Source organism: Galeopterus variegatus, unplaced genomic scaffold (genome assembly GCF_000696425.1).
Source record: "Galeopterus variegatus unplaced genomic scaffold, G_variegatus-3.0.2 Scaffold28, whole genome shotgun sequence".
NCBI lineage: Eukaryota > Metazoa > Chordata > Mammalia > Dermoptera > Cynocephalidae > Galeopterus > Galeopterus variegatus.
The window spans coordinates 252,515-279,168 of NW_007726139.1; the positions used below are offsets into that span (position 1 = coordinate 252,515).

General features: G+C 37.4%; 1 protein-coding gene, 1 long non-coding RNA gene and 1 pseudogene across 4 annotated transcripts in view; 1 reads left to right on the forward strand and 2 right to left on the reverse strand.

The window, feature by feature from the left end:
• ANGPT1 (angiopoietin 1) overlaps nt 1-5,541 on the reverse strand; it is a 253,373-nt gene extending 247,832 nt beyond the window's left edge. For 2 of the 3 annotated variants that reach the window (XM_008569695.1, XM_008569687.1), the window contains exon 1: nt 4,732-5,541. In XM_008569695.1, the coding sequence (XP_008567917.1) occupies nt 4,732-5,028 (297 nt within the window). In that variant the 5' untranslated portion in view covers nt 5,029-5,541. The remainder of the gene's footprint in view (nt 1-4,731) is intronic. The other variant, XM_008569704.1, reaches the window with a different exon arrangement.
• On the forward strand, nt 5,024-11,214 carry LOC103588081. The gene is made up of 2 exons (XR_550285.1): nt 5,024-5,108; nt 10,850-11,214. It is a non-coding gene; the product is annotated as an uncharacterized LOC103588081 (long non-coding RNA).
• A 6,864-nt stretch (nt 11,215-18,078) lies between these two features.
• Nucleotides 18,079-19,222, reverse strand: LOC103588191 (annotated as a pseudogene).
• Nucleotides 19,223-26,654: the final 7,432 nt, after the last annotated feature.

The following is a 26,654-nucleotide window of genomic DNA, read 5'->3' on the forward strand; positions in this document are numbered from 1 at the left end:
TATATATATATATATATATATATATATATGTATAAAGTCTTCAAGTTTAGTGACAAATTATTAAAAACATACTTATCAATTATTAAAATCATACTTACCAGACATTTAGGATGTCCCCCCACATAAGAAAAAAAAACAAAAGAGCATCCTTTCTGGTTTAGTGTAGTATAGTCACCAGCCACCAAAACAATACGTAGATAAGAAGTGAGTTCTAGCTACCTATATACACATGTCCACATGATATATATAGATAAATTCCATAAATGTATGCAGTAGTATATTCTTATACCTATGGAAGTACAAAGAATTATTATACAAAGAAAGATCTAGCGGACCCTCAAGTAATCTAGAGTTAAGATTTAAGTTAACTTTAGCATCTGAAAGTACTTACATGGGTTCTTAATTGGCTTTATTTTATACCCGGAACCACACACTTGAGCACTTGATTTTTTACATTTTATTATTGTGATGATAATAGGGATATCTATTCAGAGACTTAATAAGCAAATTCAGAAATATAAAGATGGATAAGAGACATTTACAACATTCAAGGGATTCACAGTCTAGGCAGAAAAACAGTCCTAGAAACAAATAATAAGACAACAACCGCCACAACAACATGGAAGTGCGGTGCTAAGGGGACAGAGGAAATGTGCTGTGATCGTGTTGGAGAACTCAGCCTTGGAGGGGATGTGGGGTGTAGGTACATTTCCTGGAGAAACTAGCAACAAAGCTGACCCCTAAAAAATAATTAAGAGGACAAAATGGAGTGACTGTAGAAGTTTTTGATATCCTGGATCATTGGCTAAATATCACTTGAATAATTAATAACCACCTACTTTGGAACCAACATAGTTTTAATTAATGTTAGGACATAAATAACCATAGGGTGTGGTCCTTGCCTATATGACAAGTCACAGTCTACTTAGGAGATAAGGTGTAGACCCTAAACAAAATGTTCATAGTAGACAGTAAAATGCAAATTGCAATACATAGACAATGCATTCATTGGTTTATTTAACAAATATTTATTATGTATCTGCTGTGTATATGCCTGCTCTAGGCCTTGGGGATATGGAATAGACAAACACACAAGGTCACTGGTCTCATGAAGGTCACATTAATATGGGTCCATATGTATATTATATAGGTTTAATAAAATCATCATCATCAATATGTTTAATTCCAAATCGTAACTCTCTGAAGAGTACAATATATAAATAGAAGATGCCATTAATCAAAAAATGCTGTCAGCAGAAAAACTCAGCCAAACATTCCAGTAAAATCTTTTGATTTCTTAAAATATTCTAGCAGGGAGAGACAGAATAAAAAATCTAGCAAACAATAAGTAATATAATGTCACACAGTAGTAAATGCCATGGAGAAATAAAGCAGTGTAATATGATAGGAAGTCACTCATCAGAGTGGGAAAGGTGGTAGGTAATAGTGCAGTTTCCACTAATGATCATCAATTTATCCATTTTAGTGAGTATGAATTATTTATAGTAGACAGACTCTTGTTCTCTGTTACAAGGCATGTTTTCGACTCAATTTATTTATACTTTCAACCAAAAGAAGACATCATTTGGCAAAAGCAAAACAGACTTTCTAAGGATTCCCCAAATTCTAGAACATATATATTTTAAAAACACATCTTTGTGAACTTTCAAGATATGGAGAAAGAAAACAATAGTTTAAGAAGCACAGGATGTGGGCCAGACATTACTCAGTGAAAAGGTAGGAAGGGACCATAACAAAGTGGCAAAGACGCAAAGGCCATTTGTATTTATGGTTACTTACCTGAGGTCTGGTCACTCTCAATTATTTGGTATGGTTGCTAATAATTCTGAAAAGAGCTATATGATAGAAGACAGTCAAACCCAGACACACACCCAGGTGCCTCATTCTAAGAAATTACGATGTTGGGCGTGTTACACATGCTTCTCTTCCTATCTGACAACTGAGGATAACGTTATCAACCTACCTCATATTAAGCAACAAGTTATCATGGGAAGTTAGACTCCTTGAGTTCAATCAAGAGATTAGTGACATAGCATTCCAGTACTGATGTCGACCAACAACATAATTTACCCCTTTGCATACCTTGCTTTTCATCCAGATCAGTTGCTCGACCAGAAAAGTTGAGGAATGAGATTGGAGAGTGTAAGACTCATAATGTAACTTCTAGTGATGGCCAGTGTCTTGTGAGGAATATTTAAAAGAATCCAGTTTAACAATCCTCAGGGAAGGGAAAGGATTAACATAAATTATCATCTAGCTTCATCTAGCATCAATAACACACATTTATTCTGCATCCCAAACTTTCCTGATAGTAATGCCATGAGCTGCATAATAATTACTGGCTTTGGTTAATTATTTTGTTGAATAAATGGATGAACTAATTTCACTTACATACACTGATAGCCTCAGTTTCTGCAGTGCATTGTTTCTTATCCTTCAACAGCTACTTGGAATCAAAATAGAAGTAGCACAAATTGTGGTATTCAACATACTGAATGGTTACAGTAAAAATATTTCCCTTTGAATTATCAAAATAAATATATTACATAAAATTTAGAACTTGGAGTAAAGAAAACCCCTAATTAAGGGAGACTTAGGAGAGCCTTTAGCAAGTTCTTTGCTGAATGCATTTATTTGGTTTCTTGATCCTTCAACCAATCACATTAACAATGACAAAAGATATGCAAATTTAAACAGACAATAGTCAAACCAAACAGCTCTGACTCATACCAACAGGGACACTTTCAGCATATATTCAGCTTGATTCACACTTGCAAGGGTCAGTATAACCAAGAACATTTTAATAGTTATGCTTGGCTATAATCTGAAAGTTATGCCACAATCACTGACCAAGAAAATGCAAACAAGAACCAAATTTATTTCACAAGATAAATTAACAAATGAAACGTGTGTATGATTTAAACCCAATGGAATTATGTGTTTCCCCTGTCACTGCTGAATAATTGCATAGCAACAAAAAATATGCATTACTATGTTTGAATCACGATTTTGATTGTATGTTTTAAGCAAACAAAACATTACATTTTTGGTAAAATAGCTCATTCAGAACAATGTGGGGCTAAATTTCCCCCCCCCCACACCCTTCGAAAAATCTGGACTAATTTATGATGATTGAATTCTCATTAGAAACTATATGGATGGTATGTATATTGAGAATAATAAGCTATTCAACCAGATTCATTTGTTTACTATGGAAATAAGTTTGGCAAAAGAAAAAAACAGATATCCTATTATAAACTAGTACCATAAGTAGTGCCTGAAATTTAAGCTACAATTATCAAAAGTCTGCAGAATTCTGCTTGCTTTCTATTCTTCTGTGTACCTATTGATTTTTCACCTGTAATCTGTAATAGAAAGACAAACTGCAATTCCAGGTATGGAAATGTTAGAACTACCAAGTTCCAGTTAACATGTCAAATAAAATAACAGTGATCTTAGTTCAGTCCCTAGTGGATGAAAATAGAATAACTATTATTTGGCATGATTCAGCAGGCAGTGACCTAAGTGAGTGTGACCACACAAGAACTAAAACCAGTATTTGCCCTTTCCCTATCTTTTATCTTCTGTTAACAGACTAACTTAAAGAAGCCTCATTGCCTTCCTATTGATATACACAAGTAAATCTATTAGCAAAAGTCCTGCAGGAGAAGCTTTTCACAAATGGGGACATTGCCACCCTTCAAGTAACATAGTCAGTTGAATACATTTATTATCTGCTGCACAGATACCTGCTACACAGTTAAACAAAGAGCAAAGAGAGAATGAACTACAGAATGTGGGTTCATAATTTAATAGGCAATCTTCAACAAAACCTTTTAAATAGTATCTGTTCAATTTGATTTCTATAAATTGGGATTAAATGCATACTCATTATTCATGTTCATCTGAATACCTAGACTCCCAAATGGAACTGCCTCTGTAACTACAATGCCCTGATAAAAAGTTACTTTAGGAATATAGCAAAGTGCACAAGCTGTGTTCAGCCCAAATCTGCAGGTGCATATCTTCGTGAAGAGCCACCACCAGTTCATTTCTCCTCTCATTGTGGACGAAAAACCCCTTCCTGATGAGTTCACATTAAAATCTATATTCTTGAATTTTTTCTCAAGGATAGAAGAAATACCTGCCAGAAATCAATCCTCTACTATTCTACCACTTGCTGAAATTAACAGTTCCCTTTATTTGCATATCCAATTTCTCCAACCAAATATTATACTTTACATTTACTGTCACTTAATTTTAATTTTACTAAAGGTTGAAAAAATATTTTGTGATGATTTCCCATCCTAGCTGCACAAAATTTCATAATGTAAAATTGATTTGATCTTAAAATAGTAATGCCATTATTGTTTTGTTTTCTTCATTAACTTGCTCAAGAGGTACATGCTTTCTTTTTTAAAGTTGGGTTTTGACAGGCAGAATACTCAAGTTAAACTTTATAAAAGAGAAAAGCAGAAGTGTCATAAAATGTGCCTGTGCTAGACACACAAATGGGAGACCACCCTACATCCTTAGGCTTGCACAAGCCTCAAAACCTTGGCTTACCCTGCAAGTCAAGGCGTCTTGCATTTGCAAACACTGCCCCCCTGGAGCAAAAGGTAAACACACAAATGTCCCCCTAAGGAACTCTGCAGCAGTGCAAGAGCGGAAAAGGCTCCGTGCAATTAGAAACTGAAAGCAATCACTTACTTTTTGCAGCCACTGAGTATAATTTTCCATCACATGCTCCAGATGTTGAAGTTTCTGGGAAGAGAAATCCGGTTCCACGTGTGGAGCATCTCTCTGCAGAGCGTTTGTGTTGTACTGGTCTGTCGTACTCTCACGACAGTTCCCGTCGTGTTCTGGAAGAATGAAAGTGTAGGCACACTGCCCATATTGAATCCGGTTATATCTTCTCCCACCGTTTTCTGGACCTCGGCGCTGGTTGCTGCACCCTATGTGAGTCAGAATGGCAGCGAGAAAAGCAAAGGAAAGGAACACTGTCATTGTACTGCCAGACTCTTCTTCCGTGCCTCTCGCAAAACTTGCTCCTTTCTTCTGACCTTTACACTAGTTCTTTATTTCAGGTAAAACTGCTTGTTTATTTGACTTTTCCCCCCTCAACGAAAGCGTTTGAAGGAGAATCATAGAAAAGTAGCCATTGGATAGCTTTGTTCTAAAATGTTATTTTTTATTTCACTGTAATGACAGTTTCCTTCGTTAAAACTTGAGATATTTATTGCATAGTAGCTGAGATTTATTGTTTCCTCTCTGTGTAACCGTTCAGCGTGGAGCCTGCCTGAGTCAGCTGCGTGTACATATTCTAGACCCTTTCCTCTACCCTATCTGCGGCAGATCTGCTATTTTCTCCCAGACCTCAGTGAGTTTTATTAAGGTTGCACATCCAAGCCAAGCTGGAAGCAGGCAGCCTTTCACAAGATGACTTGACAGGAATGCATGAATGTGCCCCTATGCTAAGGATTGCTGATGGCTCAGGGCGGCGGGATCGTCTTACAAATTGGCTAGATGCGCATGACCTCGATCATGTATGGCACTCCCGCCCCTTCCTCAGACAATTGCCCTGAGCCTATAGCAGATTCACAGAAAATCAATAAATAGAGCAGTCCACCTTAATACACTTTTGGTGTGCATGCTGACCTACTAAAATCTAGCAAACTGGCAGTATGTTTTTAAAGTTACTATTTAATGGAGGAACCCTATGAAGAAAATTGGCATGATGTCTAATGAAATTATTTTTTATGGCGAATGATAAATCTGCATAATTATTAAATTTCTTTTAAAAATGTATTCTTGATGCAGATGAAAATGTATTCAAAACCATTTTTAGAATGGTATTCTTTTATTGTATTCACTTAGACTTCTAGGAGTTGGAGAAAATAATCAGAGAGGATTGAATTAGCAAGAAAATTAACATAATTTGTCAGTTACAGCGATATAGCTTGTGCATATTACATAGAATTATCATGTACGTTTTGGTACTGGTTCTGTGATCAGAACGCAGCCCTTATGTTCTGTGTATAAATTGAGCAATTTCTCTACAAAAATAATGTAGCTACAATTTAAGATAGTGGCCTGAGAATTATTAATTCCTGTGGTACAACCTAATAATATACTTTACAAGGACTTCTTTGGTGTTGCTATGGCTATCTTTAACACTGGTATGGAAGTTCCACATAAATCCTCCTGTGGCCACATAGACAAACAATCTGAGAACAAGCATGTATCAGGTGTGCCAATGTCTGCCAAAGGGCTATACAGGAGAAATCTCTGTGATTCTATTAAGGAAGAAAGAAAACTTATCAGAAGGTGATTTCCCAAATGCAGAGTGTAAGCATTTGAACAAAGGGATCAATAAAATATAAAGAACAGATGATAATGATAGAATTTAGAGTAGAGCATTGAAATCTTTACTATTTGCATACAGAAAACATGAATTATGAACAGGGGGATTTCATTTAGGAACTGGAAGGGATTTCAGGCAATGGAGCCTCTCAACTGCAGTCATTGTGTAAAAACAGAAGTAACAGATGTCAATTCGCATGTCCTGAAAAAGGTGCAGGGCAGTGAGTGAAGGTCAAGAGTGATTAGAGATGGGCATTTAAGGAGAAGTTAGAGGAAAGGTCAAAACAAATTCCAGAAAGAACATGACTGACTTGGGGGGAAAAAAACCAGGCAGAGATTCATCAGTCCTTTCCACAGTAAATTGCAGATTTTGGATCAGACAGATATGGAAGCAAGTTATGCTAATCATAGCAAAAAAATTTTGAACTGTCTTTGCAACTTCTTGTACTGTCACATGTCTCTCTGTTGGGTGATATGTCACTCCTGTACAACATTTACTATGACATTTGATAAGATCTTATATTACATCATTTGCCAGGCCATGCTAAGCATTCCTGACACACTATCTCACTTAATCTTCCCAACAAACCTAAGACATGGATATTATGTTTAACCCCATTCTGTCAATGGGAAAACTGAGTCACAGAAAGGCTAATTGTTCACATTTCACATTGCAACTGAATGATAATGCCAGTATGTGAACTCTGGCAAACTGACTCAGAGACTGTGCTTCCAACCAGCAGGCTAGCCTGCCTTTGAAAACCTCTCCAAGTGTGAAAGCAATTCCCAAAGGGCTTCAGCTGTATTAATTTACAGTCCTAAAGAAGGGTATGTGATGGTACCTAGAAGGTAAAAGACTGTAAAAGCCAGTTTACACCTCCAAAGTGCTGTAGTCCTTTCCCTGCACATGCACACACACACACACATACACACACACAATTGCAAGTAACCCATGTACATACACAAGGATAAAGCGGACTGGAAAAACATAGATTGTCTAAGATCACTTTTCAACATTGCTTGCTTTGAAAATTATCCATGGAAAGAAGAGAATCCAAAACCGACACCTATTAAGTGTTTTGTTAAGAAATAAATACAGCAGAAAATTGGCAGAGAACTAACAGATGAGTGGTGAGGTTCCTGGTAAAGGGCTCCTGTGTTTTAAAACAGCAGAGACTATTAAAAGTCTGTTCCTCTGAGTGTGTGTGTCTGTCTGTGTGGGTCTGTGTATGCTTGTCCATGTGAAGTTTTACAATCTGAACAAATGAAAAGAAAGAATGCACCATTTCCTGAGGGAAAGCAGACAACTAAGAGAGCGAAGCCCAAAATGCAATAAAAAATGGAGTGGGGAGGGGAGGCAGAGAGAAAAAGATAGAAACTCATTTTTTCCCCAGAAAAACAAAAACAAACAAAAACCTAAACACTGGAAGTATTAGTGTCAACCTGGAAAAAATGTCTGAAGATCAATTTTAAGCAATTGGGAAACACAGGGACATGCAGAATGAACTCCTGTATTTTTGGAACCCAAGCTGAGGAGACAGTGGGTGCATTTGAGGATCTTGGCACAGTAAAGATAATATACTTTCAGGGCCATGAACTTAACCAACACTGTTGGTTGTTGTTGCTGATTATTTAGACATGGTGCACATTTCAAGGAACTTTAAAATTTAGGAAGTAATGTGAAGAACAGGCCAATGTTTTTTTAAAAATATTCTTCTACCACACCTCCAAAAAAGGTAAACAATTTCTAAAAAAACTAATTCCATGCAGTCAAATTCTGAGGAAGCTTGATCTTGAAAGCTTTGTATTTCATTTGCATTATTAGAGCTCTGGAATAAGAAAGCATAGATTTTAAAGTTCTAGTCTCATATCTGCAAACAGTTCTAGCAAATATCCTGCTCATAAAGAAATTTCCAGTGGGACTGGGCATATCATTTACACAAGAACTTAATGGCCCTAAATCTGTCCTAAGAACCAGTCTTTATTACTTCTTTTGTGAAGCTTTCCTAATTTCTCCAGGATCAATAAGTGGCTCTCTCTGAATTTCAGTAACTTTCTCTTCATATCTCTGAAACAGCACATCTCATGTTGCTTTCTAATTGTTTCTTTCTTTCTTTTTTTTTTTTGTCTGTTTCTCCCTCTAGCTGTGAGCTCTTCATGTGATCTCTTCTGTTTCATTGTTGATTCTCCAGCACTCACTATGTACTTTGTTTGAAGGAATGAGAGAATAAATGAATTAAGTGAATGAGCTGACTAAATATTTAATTGGTGCAGCTCCCTGCTTCTCTATCTAGCTTCTACATGACTGGCCACTCCATTGCATTTGTCGAGTGAGTTCGCCTAGAATCTGTAAGCATAAGGGACTGCGGAGGAAAGAATGAGTTAGACACAAGAACATAGTACAATAATAATGCATAATATTTTTTAACCCTTACCAAATTACTTTTCTTATTTAATGTTTACAGACCACCATAACTATGTATTATTCTTCCAATTTTGCAGATGAGGAAACTGTGGCACATAGACATTAATTGCCCAAGATCTATAATCTCTTGTGTAGCAGAACAGGAATTTGATCCTCAATCCATCTAATCCTGAAGCCCACATTTCTATCCCACTAAGTTATATTGCTTACAACAATACTGTAGTGTTAGGAAATAGGCAGAAAACCTCTTTTAGAATTTCGGGAACAGGAACAACATGGCATCTATAACCGAGATTGGTTCCCTACAATAGCCCATGACCTTTGTAGATTCATGCTGTTATCTTTAAAACAGGGTTAACATTAAGCCATGATGCTCCAGAATGATTGTTCCGTCTGCTTACCAACAGCCAATCTGACTGATCAGGTTCTATTTTGGGTCCATTCTGAATATTTGGTCTATGCCATATCACCCCCACTCTAAAATACACTCTATAAAATAAAATAGAGTTTATTTCTCAAAAGCATCATTAGTCAATGAGATACAAGGAAGCACACTCCTCCTATGAGGCAAAAGTGTTGGTATGTATTCTCCCCTTTGTGTACTGAACACAGTGGGCTTCAGCACATGAAGGGCATCATATTCTATGGCATTGCTCTGGTACTTTTAGGATCAGACTGTCATCAGGGCTCTGAAAGTGGCAGCTTTGTCTAAAAGCTGGGTACTTGGCTGTAGCTCCTGGAAGCAGAGCCAAGACCCCTTTGCTCAACTATGTAGGCAACAAAGGTATCCGTAACAGATAGAAATACCACAGGGAGCTAGAATAAATGGAAGATATCACCTGGTGACTGACAGCACTTCATGAGTATGTGTGAAATATCCCCTGAGAACTTCCAGACTAACTGGGAAGACCATACAGAGAACTGGAGACATTGCAATGGGGGGTGTGTGGGGGGGGTGAGAGTTGGAGATATAGAGGCAGGTGAGAAAAATAGAAATTGTGATACAAATATTTTCCTGCCCTCCCATGAGAGAAATTCCTGATAATCGATGGGCGTCTTTCTTGCTAAGTTAGTTTTTTACCTGTAGCTATGCCAGTTGGAAAACAGCTGAGAGGGAATTAATTTGTTCTACCTAAGAAAGGAGAGAAGGGATTAAGATCTGAACACAGGGGATGGGAACTAGAGAGGTTTAGAGGTTCTATGGGAGAAGGGTCAAAGAGAAAGGAGACTTGGGAAGATACATTGACAAGGGAGGTTTGGAGCGAAATGGTCTTTCCTGTGAGTTAAAACCCTTCTTATCTTTTTCAGTAAAATATATGCTCTGGGTCAAGTGATTTCTTGAGGGTAAACAAGAGTTTTGCTCCATACGTAGGAACAGTAACATGTGGATGAACAGACTGTGCATGTGAACGCGATCATAGACATTTGTTTCATATTCGTATTTTACACTAGATCAGAGCCCTGAGGGTAGGATTGTGCCTGTCTTATTGATTACTGTATCTACTTTTTCTGGCACATAGGAGGCACTTGATAAATATTTGTCATCCAGCTGGCTGTCTGACTGATTCATCATGTTAATTCTGGGTGATGAGATCTGAAGACACAGAAGCATCACCCTTAGAGGTTTTCAGGTGCTGGTCCTGCCTAGGCCCCACGATCTTACGTTCTGGTGAGTCACATGAGGCACTCAGAGTCCACAGATTCTAAAGTGAATCCCAGGAGTAGTAGTGGAGTAATACCTAACTCCAGCCTCCTGTGGACACTGACACGGTTGAAGAACCATTCGAGAAACATCTCAGAAATAGCTTCCAGTGTGAGATTACTTGTTAATTCTACAACAGAGATTACTTCTGCAAGTACACAAGTCAGAAAAGAAAACAAACAGTTGGGGACTGTACCAAGCAGAAGTACAGATGCCAACATTCCCCTCATACCAGAATGGAGACCCAGTGAGAAGAGATTTTATTAGGGCAAAGAGCATGTAAACCACTTTGCATTTGCTAACTGCCTCCTTCTTTCTTCTCTTTTCCCCTACTAAAGGTTTGATTCCCAGATGAGAGAAAAATGCAAAGCCTTCTCTGTCTCAATGCTTCCATCTTCAGAAAGAACCATGTATTTTACATCAGCTCAGAAACTCTCAAGGAAGAAGTATTTTCAAGGAATGACTGGAATTACAATGTGATGGGTCATGGTACCCAATAAGACTTGGACAGTAGCTAGTTCTTGTAGCCAAAGCTGATAAATGCTGTCCACTGAGTGGTTACTCAACAATATAGGACTTTCTGTTCAGAGGGAAAACTGTGTATTGTGGTCAGAGGGTTGTGACAACCTCTACTCATCAGTGACAAAAAGGAACACTCAAAGCATTGTAAACTCAGATTAAAAAGTATATGATTTGAGCATTACATATTGCACACAGGTATCGTTATTCCATGCTGTGTCCTACAGATATGTACAATCAATTATGTTTCAATTTCAAAAAAAAGTTATTATGGAAAAAAGATCCCTGAATTTTTCTGAAATCAATTGCTTTTCTTTTCAGTCTTGTTTCCATTTTCTCTATGAATCTAATCTTACTTCTGATGTAATACTGCCTATTTCTTTCTTCCTGCTAGATTGGATGAACTGTTCCATAGTGGTTAAGGTGGGAGATAGACTACTTTGTTTTTGTTTTGTTTTGCTTATTTCTTATCTATGCTATTGTGTGTTGGATAAGACACTTAATTATTAATTATTAATTAAGACACTTAATTATTCTAAGCTCAGATTCCTCATTTGTGAAATGAGGATAGTAATAGCTAACAAGTTTATAATGCTGTTAGGAAGGTTAAATAGGATAATGTATATAAAGTACTGAGCACAGTGTCTAGAGCATATCAAGTGCTCTAAATGTTCTTTTTTCTAAATGTGATTTCCTTCTTATGCTCAAACATGGTCCTACTTTTTACCTTGTTTAATTGAATTTCATGACTATGTTTACCTAATTCCGTTCCCTACCATTTTGCCCTCTGAAATGTTTAAAATCATTTCTGAACCTCTTAAAAATCACAAATTTAAGAAGCACATATTAAAATGGGAGGATGACTGTGTTCCCAGTGGTATTACCATAAACAGCTCTGGTTTCTCTGAGGACGGCACTTCCACTTCTTCCTCACTGCTGCAAACCCTGCACCTGCAACAGTGAGTGCTCGGCATGTAACAGGTGCTCTATAAGTATCTGTTGAATGAACTAAACAAGGTGGGAACAATTTAGTAAAAACGTGTTACTTTGGCTTCTGAAGCCATAGAAACCTATAGTAGGGCAAACAGACATGTAAACTAATCACATTTGCTAGTGAGAATTTTATGCCCCAGGAGCCATGGGAGCAGTGTGGATGCCATTTATGGCTTCATCACCATGAGTTGCTATCCAACTAATTTCCAGCCAATTCAACCAGATGACCTTATTTTCAAGACCTTCTTTCATGACTAGACTTGTAGCGTATATCATTCCATTCTGTTTCCTGGTAGATAATATGTGTGCCTCTGATACAACAAAAATGAGCTAAAATACTCTACTATTAACTCTACTATTAATTTTGTACAAAATATGCATTTTTCATATGACTTGCACATAAGCAAATTTTGTATGAAATATGCAGTTTGATATGATTTGTTTTATCTTTTTTTTTTTTTTTTTTTTTTTTTTTTTTCCAAAAGCCTACTTTCTCCCCCTCAGACTCTAATCTGATTAGGAATTTGGCAATTAAATTGGGAAATAAATTCCAGTAGTATATAAAACATTTAAAAATGTGATTGCTTTACCCAGGTTCTTTGTTCATAAATTAACCAGCAAAGACCGGTCCTTTTAATTGTAACCTTAAACAAAGAACTCATGAAGTCTGAAAAGTTTACACTTTCCTTTTCACTTGAATAAGTGTCTTGGTTCTTTCCTCTTGATCTTTCTCTTAAAATTCATAAAAATCTTTAAAGGAAGAATCGTGGCAATTAAAGAAAGGCTAGAGTATAAGACACCCAGAGATGACTGAAAAATTGGAAAAAAATGTCATAGTCATGTTGCTGTCTGTAGTTCAATGTTCCTTCTATCTGTGATATACACAGATGGCTCATTTTATTTCCAGAGGCACCAAACAGCTCGCATATTTTGCAAAATGTTTCCCAAATTGGTATCCTGTTCATAGCACCTTCGTGGTATTTGCCATGTCCCTTGTATTATTGTATAAATCAATAGTTTTCCTTAACTCAATTTTAAGTCTACATATTTTAGATTTACCCTAAACAATAGTATCTGGAAAATAAAGTACTCGTGTTTCTTCCTAATGTATATTAAAATAAATACAGAATATTAAAATGAATATCTGTCCATGCACCACCCACCAAATATTTTACGTCTCAAAGGAACGTATACCATACTTTGGGAAATATCACTCAGTGCTATCAAGAGTAAAGTCGTTCTCTCTTGCAAAATGAGTAAAATGATTCTTCCTGTCAATATATCTATGGAAAAGACTGTTGTAGCTGCAGTTCCTCAAGATAACATGGCATTATGTCCACAGTGTTTGGGGATTTGTTTCCATTCTGTAGTCAAATCAGAAATACAAAAAATGCTTTTAAATCAGAGGCTTATGCACTTATACTGCCAGAAAGCATGAGAACCTCCCTAGGTCCCACCCAGGGAAGTTATGGCAGGGATTGACAGCAGCTCTATTGGAAATGCTGTGTGCTAACAGAAGTGCCCAACTGAAGGTCTGAAATTGAAACTAATGATTGACCAGAATTTCAATAGCTCTTCTCTTGATTCTGGAAATGCAAAGAATAGTGAAGTTATTTAGTATCTGAAGAGTAAATCTTCACTCCTTTAAAGTGTTGGGGAGATAGTAAACAAATTTCTTTTCAGGAATTGCATTCCCCTTGGAGAATTTACATTCCTTCCTGTCATCCCCCAAAAAGCCATAAGAAATGTATCATTTCAAAAGACGGATAGGAGAGGTAAAATTTAAAGGAGTAGTTAGGAATCAATAACCCTCAGTTTACTAATAGCTAGCATTTATTGAGTACCTATGATATGTCCAGGACTGTGCTAATCACTGTACTTGCATGATCTCATCTATTGCAATCATCATAACAACCCAGTATGTAAGGACTTTTATTAACATAACTGTACAGAGGAAAAAACAAATTTAGAAAAGTTTCAGGCAGAACTCAAACCCAGGGTTTTCTAACTCTAGAACTAAGGCTTTTAACCATTGTATATACACAAAACCTTAGTCCATCCTTTTAAAGCATCTGCTCACTTGAATTCCCAAATTAACTATGTTTCTGATTTTAATATACATTTCCTTGTTTGTTAATCCAATAAGAAGCAAACAACTTGTTAGACAACTATACTAAAAAGAAGTTGTAAGAGTTGAAAATAAAAGCTACCCCAAGAAGTTAATAATTACATGATATTTACTGTACGTCACTCACTTTACATAAATTATCAAATTTAACCCTTAAAATAGGCATACCATACCCATTTCACAGATGAAGAAACTGAAGCTTTAGAAATAAAGAACTTACCTAAGGTCATACAGAAGAAGTGGTGTTTAATCAAGCCATCTGACTCAAAGGTCTAATCATTTTAATTAACATGCTAATGAAAATTATCTAAAATAGGTGAAAAAAAACAACTTCAAGGTATTTCTAAGGAGGACTATAACCAATTGTACCTTCATTTTCTTTTTTTTTTTTTTTTTTGTCTTTTTCCGTGTCCGGCAACGGATCGCAACCCTCAGTGTCGCCCCCGCACCGGATCGGGACTGGCAACGGGACCGCAACCCTCGGCGTTGCCCCCGCGCCTCGCTCAGCCAGTGAGCGGGAACCGGTCTGTATGTGGGATCCGAACCCTCAGGCAGGAGCGCCCGGATCGGGACTGGCAACGGGACCGCAACCCTCGGCGTTGCCCCCGCGCCTCGCTCAGCCAGTGAGCGGGAACCGGTCTGTATGTGGGATCCAAACCCTCAGGCAGGAGCGCCGCCGCACTTCCCAAGCGGCGCACTATCCAGTGCGCCACCGGGCCGGCCCTGTACCTTCATTTTCACTAAGTATAAAGGACAAGATTAATTCATTGTTCTTATTACCTGGGAACTTGTTGATAATGCAAAATCCAGGGCCTGTGCCAGATCTTCTAAATCAGAAACCTGAATGTGGGACCCAACTTCTTTCAACAAACCTTTCAGGTAATTCTGATGCATGCCCAAGTTAGAGAACCACTGGTTTGATTCATTACTCCCTAACCCTAGCAGCACCTTAGCATCACTTGGGAGCATTACGTTAATAAAGATGCATGGGCTTGCTCCTACAGATTCTGATTCAATTGATCTGAGGTGTAGCCTAAACACTGGTATTTGTAAAAGTGCAAAAGGTGGGTCTAATATGTAATCATTGTTGAGAATCAAGAAGAAATGCTGTGAAAAGAGCTGAATTGGTTCAATACAAAGAAATAAAGAGTAAACTTACTCAGATATGACCTTAGTGCCTTTAAAGTGTTGCATATTTAATTTTTGGAGCATTTAACGACACAAAGATGACCACATGTTACGTAAACTGGACCGAAGAGATTAAGGACCTCCATGGCTGATATTGTTTTGTTACTGCTGAAGTAATTTATCTCCTAAATTTGAATTTTTTAAGGCTTAAAGAATAAAATATTTGTCTTGATGACTTATGAGCACAATGTTGACTCTCATCTAATATTTAACAATTGCTATTTATGATGACATTTTGTCTTTGTTCTCAAGAAGTATTTTACTTGTTTCTCCCAAAATAAGCAGTCACTATTTGCATTCTAACCCCCAACTGCTCCGATATCTGATTTTATACCTGGGATGAATGAGGTGACTGGAAAAATAGCAGTTACAAGTTGTTCTTCCCAGATAAATTACAGATGGCTTGGAGTTAGTAATTGTACTAGTATATAATCAACATGAATCAAACATTTTCCATAAGAAAACCATGGGGTTTTGGAACAACTATTTTCTTGCATTGAATTGACACCACATGTTCATAGCAATAGTATTTACAATAACCAAAAGTTGGAAGCAACACAGTGTCCATCAACAGATGAATGAATAAACATACAAATGTGGTATATACATACAATGGAATATTATTTAGCCATAAAAAGGAATGAAGTACTGATATATGCTATACCATGGACGAATCTTGAAACATTGTGCTAAGTGAAAGAAGCCCCCCAAAAAGGTCATGTATTGTGTGATTCCATTTATATCCAGAACAGATAAATCCATAAAGACAGAAAGCAGATTGGTGGCTGCCAGGGGCTGTGGGTGGAGGAGAATTGGAAGTGGCTGCTTAACGAGTACGGGGTCTCCTTTTGTTGTGATGAAAGTGTTCTGAAACTAGACAGAGGTGCTGGTTGCACAACATTATGAATTTACTAAATTCCATTGACTTTTAGGCTTTAAAATGGTTAATTTTAATGTGTAATTTTACCTTTGTAGAAAATAATTTTAAAAATAATTAGCATCACGTCTCAAAAAAGACATTTGGCATCGGTGGTTTCTTTGGATTACCATGAGATGCATTGAAATAAGCACGAATTTTTTTAAAACTTCTATTTTGTAATAATAACAGGAAGCTGCAAAGGTAGTACAGGAAGAACCTATGTATCCTTCACCCAATTTCCCACACTGGTTACACCTTATGTAATTACAGTATAAGATCATAATCAGGTCTTGGACATTAGCTGTATTTGTGTGGTCTATTTCCAAGTTCCTTATTTTGTCCAACTGATCAATGTGTCTCTCCTTTGACGAGTAGCACAAGCATATAGTTTTGGTTACGAAAGCTATATGATCATTTTTGAACTCAGGCAGAATGATTCTTCCCAAATTACTCTTCTTTTAAAAAATTGTTTACACAATTCTAGTTTCTTCGTTTTTCCATATCAATTTTAGAATAATTTTGTCTATACCTATAAAAAATCTTGCTGAAATATTTATAGAAACCTGTAACCTGCAAGTTAATTTGGGGAGAATTTGCATCTTTATTATGCTGAGGCTTTAATCCACGGATATGGTATGTCTCTTCATTTCAGATCTTTGGTTTTTCCATCAGCATTTTGTAGTTTTCAGCATATAAGTCCTACACATGTTTTGTTAATTTTGTTAATTTTCTCCTATTTCTTTTTTTTTTTGAGTGATTGTAAGTGATATTCTTCATTTAATTTTGGTTTCTACATTTTCATTGCTAGTATATAGAAACATAATTTACTTCTGGATGTTTATTTTGTATCCTTCAGACTTCCTGAATTCATTTATTAGTTCTACAAGTTTTTCTCTAGATTCCTTGGATTTTTTTATGTAGCCCATCATGCCGTCTGCAAATAAGGACAGTTTTATTACACCCTTTCCAATCTGTATGCCTTTTATTTCCTTTTATTACTTTATTTCCTTGGCTAAAACCTCTTCACAATATCTTTGAGAAAACAGAAGAGGAGGAACTCTTTTCAAAATTCATTTTATGAAGGTTTTATTGCCATAATACAAAACAAGACAAAGACAGTACATAAAAAGAAAACTATAAATCAATACCCCTCATAAATATAAAAAAAATCATAAAAATAATTTTTAAAATATTAGCAAAAAAATGCCAAAAAGATGCAAAATATTTGTATTCTGCAGACTCATTTATTAGTTCTAGAAGTTTTTTGTAGATTTCTTCATTTCACTCAGCAAAAAAAATAATAATAATAAGGCAAAAATAATTAACAAAAAATACGCAAAAATTCTTGGTGAAATATTAACAAATAGAATTGAGCAATTTATAAAAAAAATTATATACTATGAACAAGTTGGGTTTATTTCAAGGATATAAAACTGGATCAATATATACTTTTTTTAATTCCTTAATTTTTTTTTTCCTGGTACCACTATCACAATTTACAGGGCAACATACCCGATGTAATAAAAAGAAAAAGAAAAAGCTATAATCAGATGTACCTCAGGAATGTACATCTAATTGACACTACATTGCATTAATCAATAGTGACACTTTCACAAACTGTGGCTATGACAGTCCTGAAAGCAAAGGTTCCTTGTTTAAGTTGTTGTAGCTTTTCTGACTATGGATTATCATTCTTTCCATGTCAGATTTTTACAGCTCCTCTCATGCATTTGGGACAACTGTCTTAAAGTAACCTGCAGCTTTCCTGACAACTCCTTGCTCTCTCTCCTCCTAAGAACTGTAGCCCTTTTCTGCTGTTTTTAGGACTTTCTGCTACTATATCCACCACTTTCACCACCAGATCCATGACCACCACCATAGGGAGTTCTAGAGCTTCTTCCAGCAAAACTACCCTGTTTCACGCGTCCATAATTTGATTGCTGTTGTCCACTATAATTTTCTAAGTCATTATAATTCCCACCATCACAACAGTTATCACTGCAAAAATTTCCTCCTTCATCGTAACCATCATATCCCCCACCACCGCCACCACCCTGGTTTCCATATCCTGGTCCACCCTACCATAACCCCCTCTACTACAGTGATCAGAACCACCACATAGTTTTCATCCCCACCTCCAAGTCCCTTATATCCCCCATCACTTCCTCCATAACTATCTCTGCTGCCACCACCTCCACCGCCAGAGTCTCCTCTTTCACCAGAGTTTCCCCACATCCAAAATTACCTCCACCACCTCCAAAATTTCCTCCGTGACCCATAAAGTTGCTAGACTCACCACCACGGCCTCTCTATGATCCAGCAGACTGCATCTCTTGCTTAGAAAGTGCTTTTTTCACTTCACAATTATGCCCATTAATAGCGTGGTATTTCTGAACAACAATTTTATCAACTGTATCATGATCATAAAAAGTTACAAAAACAAATCCTCTCTTTTTTCCACTCATCTTCCATGACTTCTATGATTTCAATCTTGCCATACTTTACAAAATAGACTCCCAAATCATATTCTTCTGTGTCTTCTTTAATAACACCAGCAAAGATTTTCTTCACTGTTGAATGGGCACCGGATTTTACAGAATCTCCTCTAGAAACATCTCTCTTTGGTTCCACTACACGCCCATCAACCTTCTGTGCTCATGCACACATTGCTGCATCTACCTCTTCAATACAAGAAGTCACAAAACCAAAGCCCTGGGATGCTTTGTTTGGGGGGTCTCTTATTACCACACAATCTGTGAATGTTCCACGTTTCTCAAAACGTTCTCTTAAGCTATCATCTGTAGTTTCAAAGCTCAGACCACCAATAAACAATTTTCTTAACTTTCCTGGCTCATTTGGATCATGGTCATGGCAATTTGAGAAGAAAAATGCTAAGTGCTTTAGCAAGAATAGAAAATTGGGAAATATTGGGTCAACATTTGAAAATCGATCATTGTGAACCATTATTTTAATAGGCTAAAGAAGAAAAATCTCCTGATCATATACACTGATACAGAAAAAGCGTTTGACAATATGTGACACCCATTCACAATAAGAAAAACTCTCAGAAAATTAGAAGTAGTGGGAATCATTTTCAACTTGGTAAAGAACACCTAGAAAAAGTCTACAACTGACACCATACTTTAGCGGTGAAAGACTGAATGCTTCCCCACCTAAGAGCAGAAACAAAGCAAGGATGTGTCTGCTCTCCCCACTGCTATTCTACAAAACATGTATTTTTATACTTGTCTGTCCTTTTATTAGTTCCATCAAGGGAATGAAAAAATACCAAATGCATCTACCAAGTCAGTTTACCTATATCCCTTCACTGACTAATATAATTTATCACAAATGTGGTCAAAGCAAGCAGTACAAGTCTGGTCAAGCAAAAAAAGCATGGATTTTGGAATCGAAGAACTTGGGTTCTGCTCACAGCTCTGCCACTCACTGGCTGAGGGATCTTGCTCCAGTTCTTTGAAAATCAGTTTTCTTATGGTAAGTCCACATTCTGCTTACCCACAGGTTGTAGGACAATGTGGGAAAGAGCTGTGAAGGGAATAAACTGCAGTTCAAATTAGATCAATGAAGCTTATTATCCATTCCTTCTTATGAATCAGGCACTGTTATGAGTGCTGGACATCTCTTGTGTCACTCTACTCATGTTAATAACCAGCAAATTCTATTACTTAAGGTACTTCAAAAAATGTGTAGAAAAAGGATGGCCAGTTAGCTCAATTAGTTAGAGGGCGGCATTATAACACCAAGGTCAAGGGTTCAGATCCCTGTACCAGCCAGCCACACACAAAAAAAGAAAAAAACAAAATTGTAGAAAAATAGAATTAAAAGATAATACAAATCTTTCCATGAACTTTTTTTTTTTTTTTTGTCTTTTTGTCTTTTTCCGTGTCCGGCAACGGATCGCAACCCTCAGTGTTGCCCCCGTACCGGACCGGGGACCGGCAACGGGATTGCAACCCTCGGCGTTGCTCCCGCACCTCACTCAGCCAGTGAGCGGGAACAGGTCTGCATGTGGGATCTGAACCCTCGGGCGGGAGCGCCGCTGCGCTTCCCAAGCGGCGCACCATCCAGTGCGCCACCGGGCCGGCCCCGTTCCATGAACTTTTTGAAGTGCCCTCCTATCTATAGTGAGGAAGCTGCACCAGGAAAAAGTAGGTTTACAAATCCTACAATGAATCCACGAGGATACTAGACCAAAATTTATTCTATCTTTTAATTTGGGAAATCTACCTTATGAACAAGATAGGTTCCTTTTGTTTCTATGCCCATTGATTCACCCATTTAGTCAACAAATATCAATCATCAAGGGAGTAACGGAAGATAGGGAGGAGAAAAGGTCAACAACTGAGGTCTGAGGGTCCCTGGTGTTAAGAGGTTAAGAAAATGAAGAGGAATCTGCAGTAGCTGGTGAGGTAGGAAAAAAACAGGGAGGTGTGTGTCCAGAAACCAAATGAAGTATGCGTTTCAAGGAGGAAGGTGATCAGCTATGACAAATGTAGCTTCTAGATCAAGTAAGATGAGGACTGAGAATTGACTAATACTTTTAGCAACATGGAGGTGGTAGATGCCCTTGAAAAGAGCAATTTCAGAAGATTAGTGGGAGTTCAGGGCACTGATCCTCATTAGAATTGGCTTAAGACAGACTGGAAGGCAAGGAATCAGCATTTTCTGACAAATACTGATCACCTTCTCGAGGAGATTTGCTGTAAATAGCAACATCAATCTCGGAGAAGGAGGAACCAATGAAAAGCATTTGAAAAGGTTTCACACTGCATTAATGCTCTGCCAACTTCATGGGAAAGTGAGGACATGAGATTCAAACACAGAGCCCTGGTGTGAAACATTCTTAACCTGCACACACTGACCTCATGAATATTGGCTTTGGTTTTATTTTTATACCTTGTTATGCCAGTAGAGTAACTGAAGCAATATCTTTGAACTTGCCAATAAACTATCCTAATCTCTCTTGCACAAATAAGCAAGCTGTACTCTAAGATGTATTGCTGCCAGAAAATAAGTCTAACTGTAGACATATGAATGTGATATAACCTTTTTACTTGGCTTGATACTTTTTTAAAAAAAAAGTAAATTACTTTTCTCTATTATGGCAAAAACTTTGAAGTTTCCAATTAAAGGGGGCAGTGACTAGCAGCAGGAGATTTACGCTTGGAGGGGTATATATGTTACTGGTTTCATCCCTCCCCTTGAGTATCATGTGTTCCCCGACTTCCTTTGACCACTTGTAGGAGAAGACCTCCTGAGCTGTATGAAATGACTTGGCAACAACTTTAGAAATAAGAGAAAAACACTGTTGTTTGAAGATTTTCTAGCAATGGTATTTGGAAAGTTATTTTTCTTCTAGACTTATACATGACTTTCCTTAATATTATTCCTTTATGTGTAAGATAACCATATCTCCTTCCCACTTTTTTAATTCAAAATTGACATAAAAAGCTACTGATGAGTAAATCAAAGGATATTTTACCTAGAGAAGCATGGTGAAGAGGAAACACAATTGCACTTGAAGTATTAGGAAATTAGTTTCAAAAAAAGTATTCCCAAATACTTAGACAAATTTAGTATATGAGCAAGATAACATCTCCGATCAGTGGGTGAAAGATTTTTAAAAAATAAATGGTGTTAGGACAATTGAGTTGTCTTTGAACATCTGGAAAAAGATGAAGTTGGATTCATACTTCAAACTATACACAAAAATAAACTCCATATCAATTGAAGTTTTACATTAAAAAAAATAAATTACTGGAATAAAACATGGATGAATTTCTTTACACCCTTAGATTAAGACCTTTCTAACACAAAATCTATAATCTATTTTAAAAATTGATCATTTTGACTACAAAAAAATATAAAAAGTCTGACTATCAAATCAAAAAGTATCTTATGAGCAAAATCAAAAGACAAATTACAGAGAAAAGGATAATTGCAATTCATAGCATAGAAGAAAAATGAGAATTAAAACTATACCAAGCAATCAGTCTCAACAATCATGTTGGCAGCGATTCAAAAATTAGGCAATATCAAGTCTACAGGGAAACAGTCTTTTACATTATAGGTGAAAGTGATAGTATAACTCCTAAGAAGAGAAATTTGGCAATTTTTATGCAATTATAAATGTATTTATCTTTTAACCCAGAATTTGCTTTGGGGAATTATCCTACAGAAGCATACACATGAAGCAATGTATGTTCAAGGCTATTCACTAGAACCTTGTTTGTAATGGCAAAAAAAATCCAAAAGTCTTCAAATGTGAATGTGGAATATATCCTGAGGAACATATACCCAGAGAGGACTAGGAAGCTATAAAAATCCAGGCAGAAGCTCTCTAAGCATGGACATGGAAAGATCTCCAGGATATATGTATCGCTAACTGAGCATTAAAAAACAGGGTCATAAAATAGGGTATACAGTAAATCTTTTGTTTATAGAGGGGGTGACTGGAGCAGACAGAAACAGAGATTGGAAATGGGTTTCTTAATGCTGTTATAGCTTTGATTTTTGAATCATATGAATGGATAAACTATTCAAATAAAAAATGAATAAAATAGAAACAAAGAAGAACTGGAGTCAAGTCCTGATTCACTTATAGACTATGTACCTTGATCAGTAACTGATTCATCCTGACCTTGGTTTCTAGTCTATAAACATGGGAAGACAAACCTTGCGCATCTTATGTTTCTTAACAACTGGAATTATATATGTGAAAATGCTTTTGAATCATGAAATAGCATGAAAGACATGTTATCTTTTATTTTTATTTTTCTTCAAATGACTTGCTGGCAGACATACAAAGTAGGTAACAATCTAATCAAGTAAGTACATGGACACATAAACCTCTAATACCCAGTGTGAGTTCTTCTTTCATTCTTCTCATTCCTCTCATTCTTCATTCATTCTTCTCAAATTCTGTTTTACCCATCAAGGCATTTCTCCAGGCTTGGAAATAGTTAGAAATCAGAAAGTGGGGACAAAAGAGCAGCATTGCTGGGACGACAGTCGCTCCACAAAGTTGAGGGTGTGCCCCTGCTCTGCTTTCTTCCCTCTCCTGGCTGCCAGGGGGCTCTGGGACGTCTCTGGCCTCATGCCCTGCTGCCACCCAGGGAACCCACTGCTACCCGCTACAGCAGCACATCCTTACACTGTTCACAACTGGTGTCATCTCTGCTGTCCATTCTTTGCTCCCTCATCCACCAAATCTACTTCTGGGCTCTTACCTCTTAGGATGGCAGTCTGGGATGGAGCAGGGGCCAGAAACCAACCACAGGAACAGCTTCTTGGATCCACTTCCCACACACTTCTCCTGAGGCAGAGCAGAGCTGTGGCAGCTCCTGCTTCCATTTGTCCCCCTTATGTAGAATGAAAGTCCTTCATAGGAAGCTTGGACTGGAAGGCCTAGGCACCCCTGTGATTATTTCTTGCCTGAATAGTGTGACTTCTTTCTTCAGGCCCCCTACACCTGCTCCCTAAGGGAATAATTTCTATCATTTCTCCATCCTTATTTTTGGTTAGCAGTGAGTCCCCACCTCCTCACCCACTCTGCCCCCATTTCCTCCCCCTCCCCCCAAATGTGGGCAGTCTGATCTTCCTGCAGATGGCCCATAGCTCCTGTTCTGTCCCACAAATGTCACCAGCCTGTGGAGTTTGCTCTACAAACATACTGCTCGATTTCAGCCAATTCTCATTTAAAGAGAATGACTCTGGGGCAGCTACAAACTCTGTAGACCTTCTCGAGATCAATGCAAAGCAAAATTACAGTTCCAGAATGGTAATATTCACCTTTGGTTGATGAATGTCAGATTTTCAAAAAACAACAACCTGAAAATTTCTTCTAAAAATATTCTTTTAAGTTAGCTCATTTTAAGTATGACTGTCATATGACCCCAAATCCAACTATAAGCCAAATGGCAATGTCCCTCAAATCCCAACACGCATACTACTACATAACCTGCCCAGTCATGGGATCAGGTGGAAGGGAGCAAAACTGTTAATTAAAAAAAAAATTAAACTAAAGTTGTAGCATCAAAATTATTCAGGCCAATATACAAAGGGAAGATTTTAAGATAAACATATTTCTAAATAGAAGAATTTAAAGAAATATGTACATGACTTTGGTGTATCCTGTGTTAAAAAGAGAAAAATCAGATACACATTTCACCAGACTGCCAGAGGCTGTGGAAAGATAAAGCATGCATCTTTAATACCAATGGACTATGCTTTATCAATATAAGGCTTCCACATTCAGCAATACCTGAAAATTCATACATGCATCGCCATCTGCTGAGTTACATTTTTGCTCATCTTGAGCTGAATTTGGTAGAAATGTTGTATGTTTCCCATGGATACATAAGTCCTCGCAAAAACTGAGGCCACAGAGTTATTGTGGTTTCACTACGAAGTTTCAATGACTTGCCTAGATGTTTCCAGATTACACTGGAAATTGTTTGCTATAAGCACTCCTTATGCGTCTGTCTTCCACTCAGCTGAAAAGCTCTTTTCTTTCTGATCTTTAGCCACTGCTGAAGTGTTGGCCTGTCTGTCCTTACACCTCTTCTTGGATGCCATGTCCTGTAACCTTGTACTTCAACCTCAGCATGACAGCTGTCCCCATGGTTTTGGCAGAGAAGCAGACTTTTGGCTCCTCTCACTTACTGTAGGCCTGCTGCTTCTGGCTGCGGGCCTCCTGACAGGTCGCTCTGTTGATTTTATGAGGTAAAAGTCCTGAGGGGGCCTTGTTCTACATAGACGGACTGCATAATGATACTGACATCTCTTTGGCAAGGGAGTCAATGTTACTGCCCTGACCTCCAAACCTCCCTGCTCATGACCCCCAAATGGGCCCATTTTTCACAAATAGCCATGCTGTGGTGAGGATAATTAAATCCATGCTATTGCAGGTGAATTAGAATCCAAAATACAGGTTAGGAGCTCATGATTCTTGTACAATTAGTCTAGGACTTGGATAATTGTTAAGTAAAAAAAAATTCTTAAAAATGTCTTCTCAGTTTGTTGGAGTCAATTTGAGGGCTCAAAAACATACGATCAATTTTAAACAGGTAAATGAAAAAACTCATAAAATTCTGGAGTTGTACAATTTAACAAACCCTTTTATTTTATGGATAAGAAAACTGTGGCTCAAAGATTCACCCCAGGTTACAGTGGCATTCAATTGGAAGCCAGTTAACTCACTCCTGTAACATTTTCACCCTACTTTTCATAATTTGTATCTTGACGGACAGGCTGCAAATTAGGATTTTAATATCCTACCACCAAAACCAAATATTATTTTTCACTTTGAATTGGAACCTCTCATATCTACTTGGTAAAAAATTTCCCTCCCTTCATTTTCTTCACATTCTCCCCTGACTTTTATCAAGATACCTTCTAATCCCATGATAGGGTTATCTGACACCTGTAAGGGAGTTGGAGATCTTCAGGATAAATTCCTACATGGCAACCAAATGAGACATGACTATAAATAATCATACTCATAAAAGCCAGATTACTTGTCCAGGGCCTAAAAGGTATCAGACCAGTAAAAAAAAATAAAGTAGGCAGAAGATATGGATTGTGCCAAGCTAGGGCAAAAGGCAGTGTGACCCGTTATTCTAGTCACATCCCTGCATATCTGGGGGTGGGGGAGTCTGTGGTGGCCAGGATAGTGACTCTATTTTCAGCTATCAGTACTATACTTGTAATGTCTCACCTGAACAATTTGATACCTTTGATAGGCTATAAATAATTCATGGACTCTGCCTGTGGTCCAGAGACCTGGGTTCAAACCCTGCCATGATATTTAGCTGCTGTGTGCTTTGGGGAAGGCTCTTAATTGCTCCAAACATGGGTGTTTCTTCCTTTGTGACAGGGAAGTAGCCATGTCTTCCTCCCAGGGATAATTGTGAGGTTAAAATAAGGTAGCATGAGCAGAATGCTTGGTATCCATGGAAGCCCAATTAGTGCAGTTTTCATCTGTTTTTATAAAGTAAGACTGCATTAATAAATAGGAGAGAAAATGAAAACAGTACCGAGTAAATAAAATAGTTGGTTCTGTTTTTTTTGCAAACTAGTGATGTTTAAAAATCCTTTCCAAGAATACTATAAATTTCCCAAACTCCAAGCACAGCGGAATTCCTCCTAATGCCTTTTGAAAGCTCACTTGGTTTGAGAAACTCTATCTGGGAACACCACCTTTGATACAAGAGCCTGGCAAAACAATTTTTGGCCTGGTTCAGTTTTGACCCCCTGAGATTTATTTATTTATTTTTTTCCTTGTTCCTCTTCCCTCTTCTCCCACTTTTTTTTTTTTTTTTTTTTTTTTTTTTTTTTTTTTCCCGGCATTGCCCTGATAACTTCCTGGGCAAGA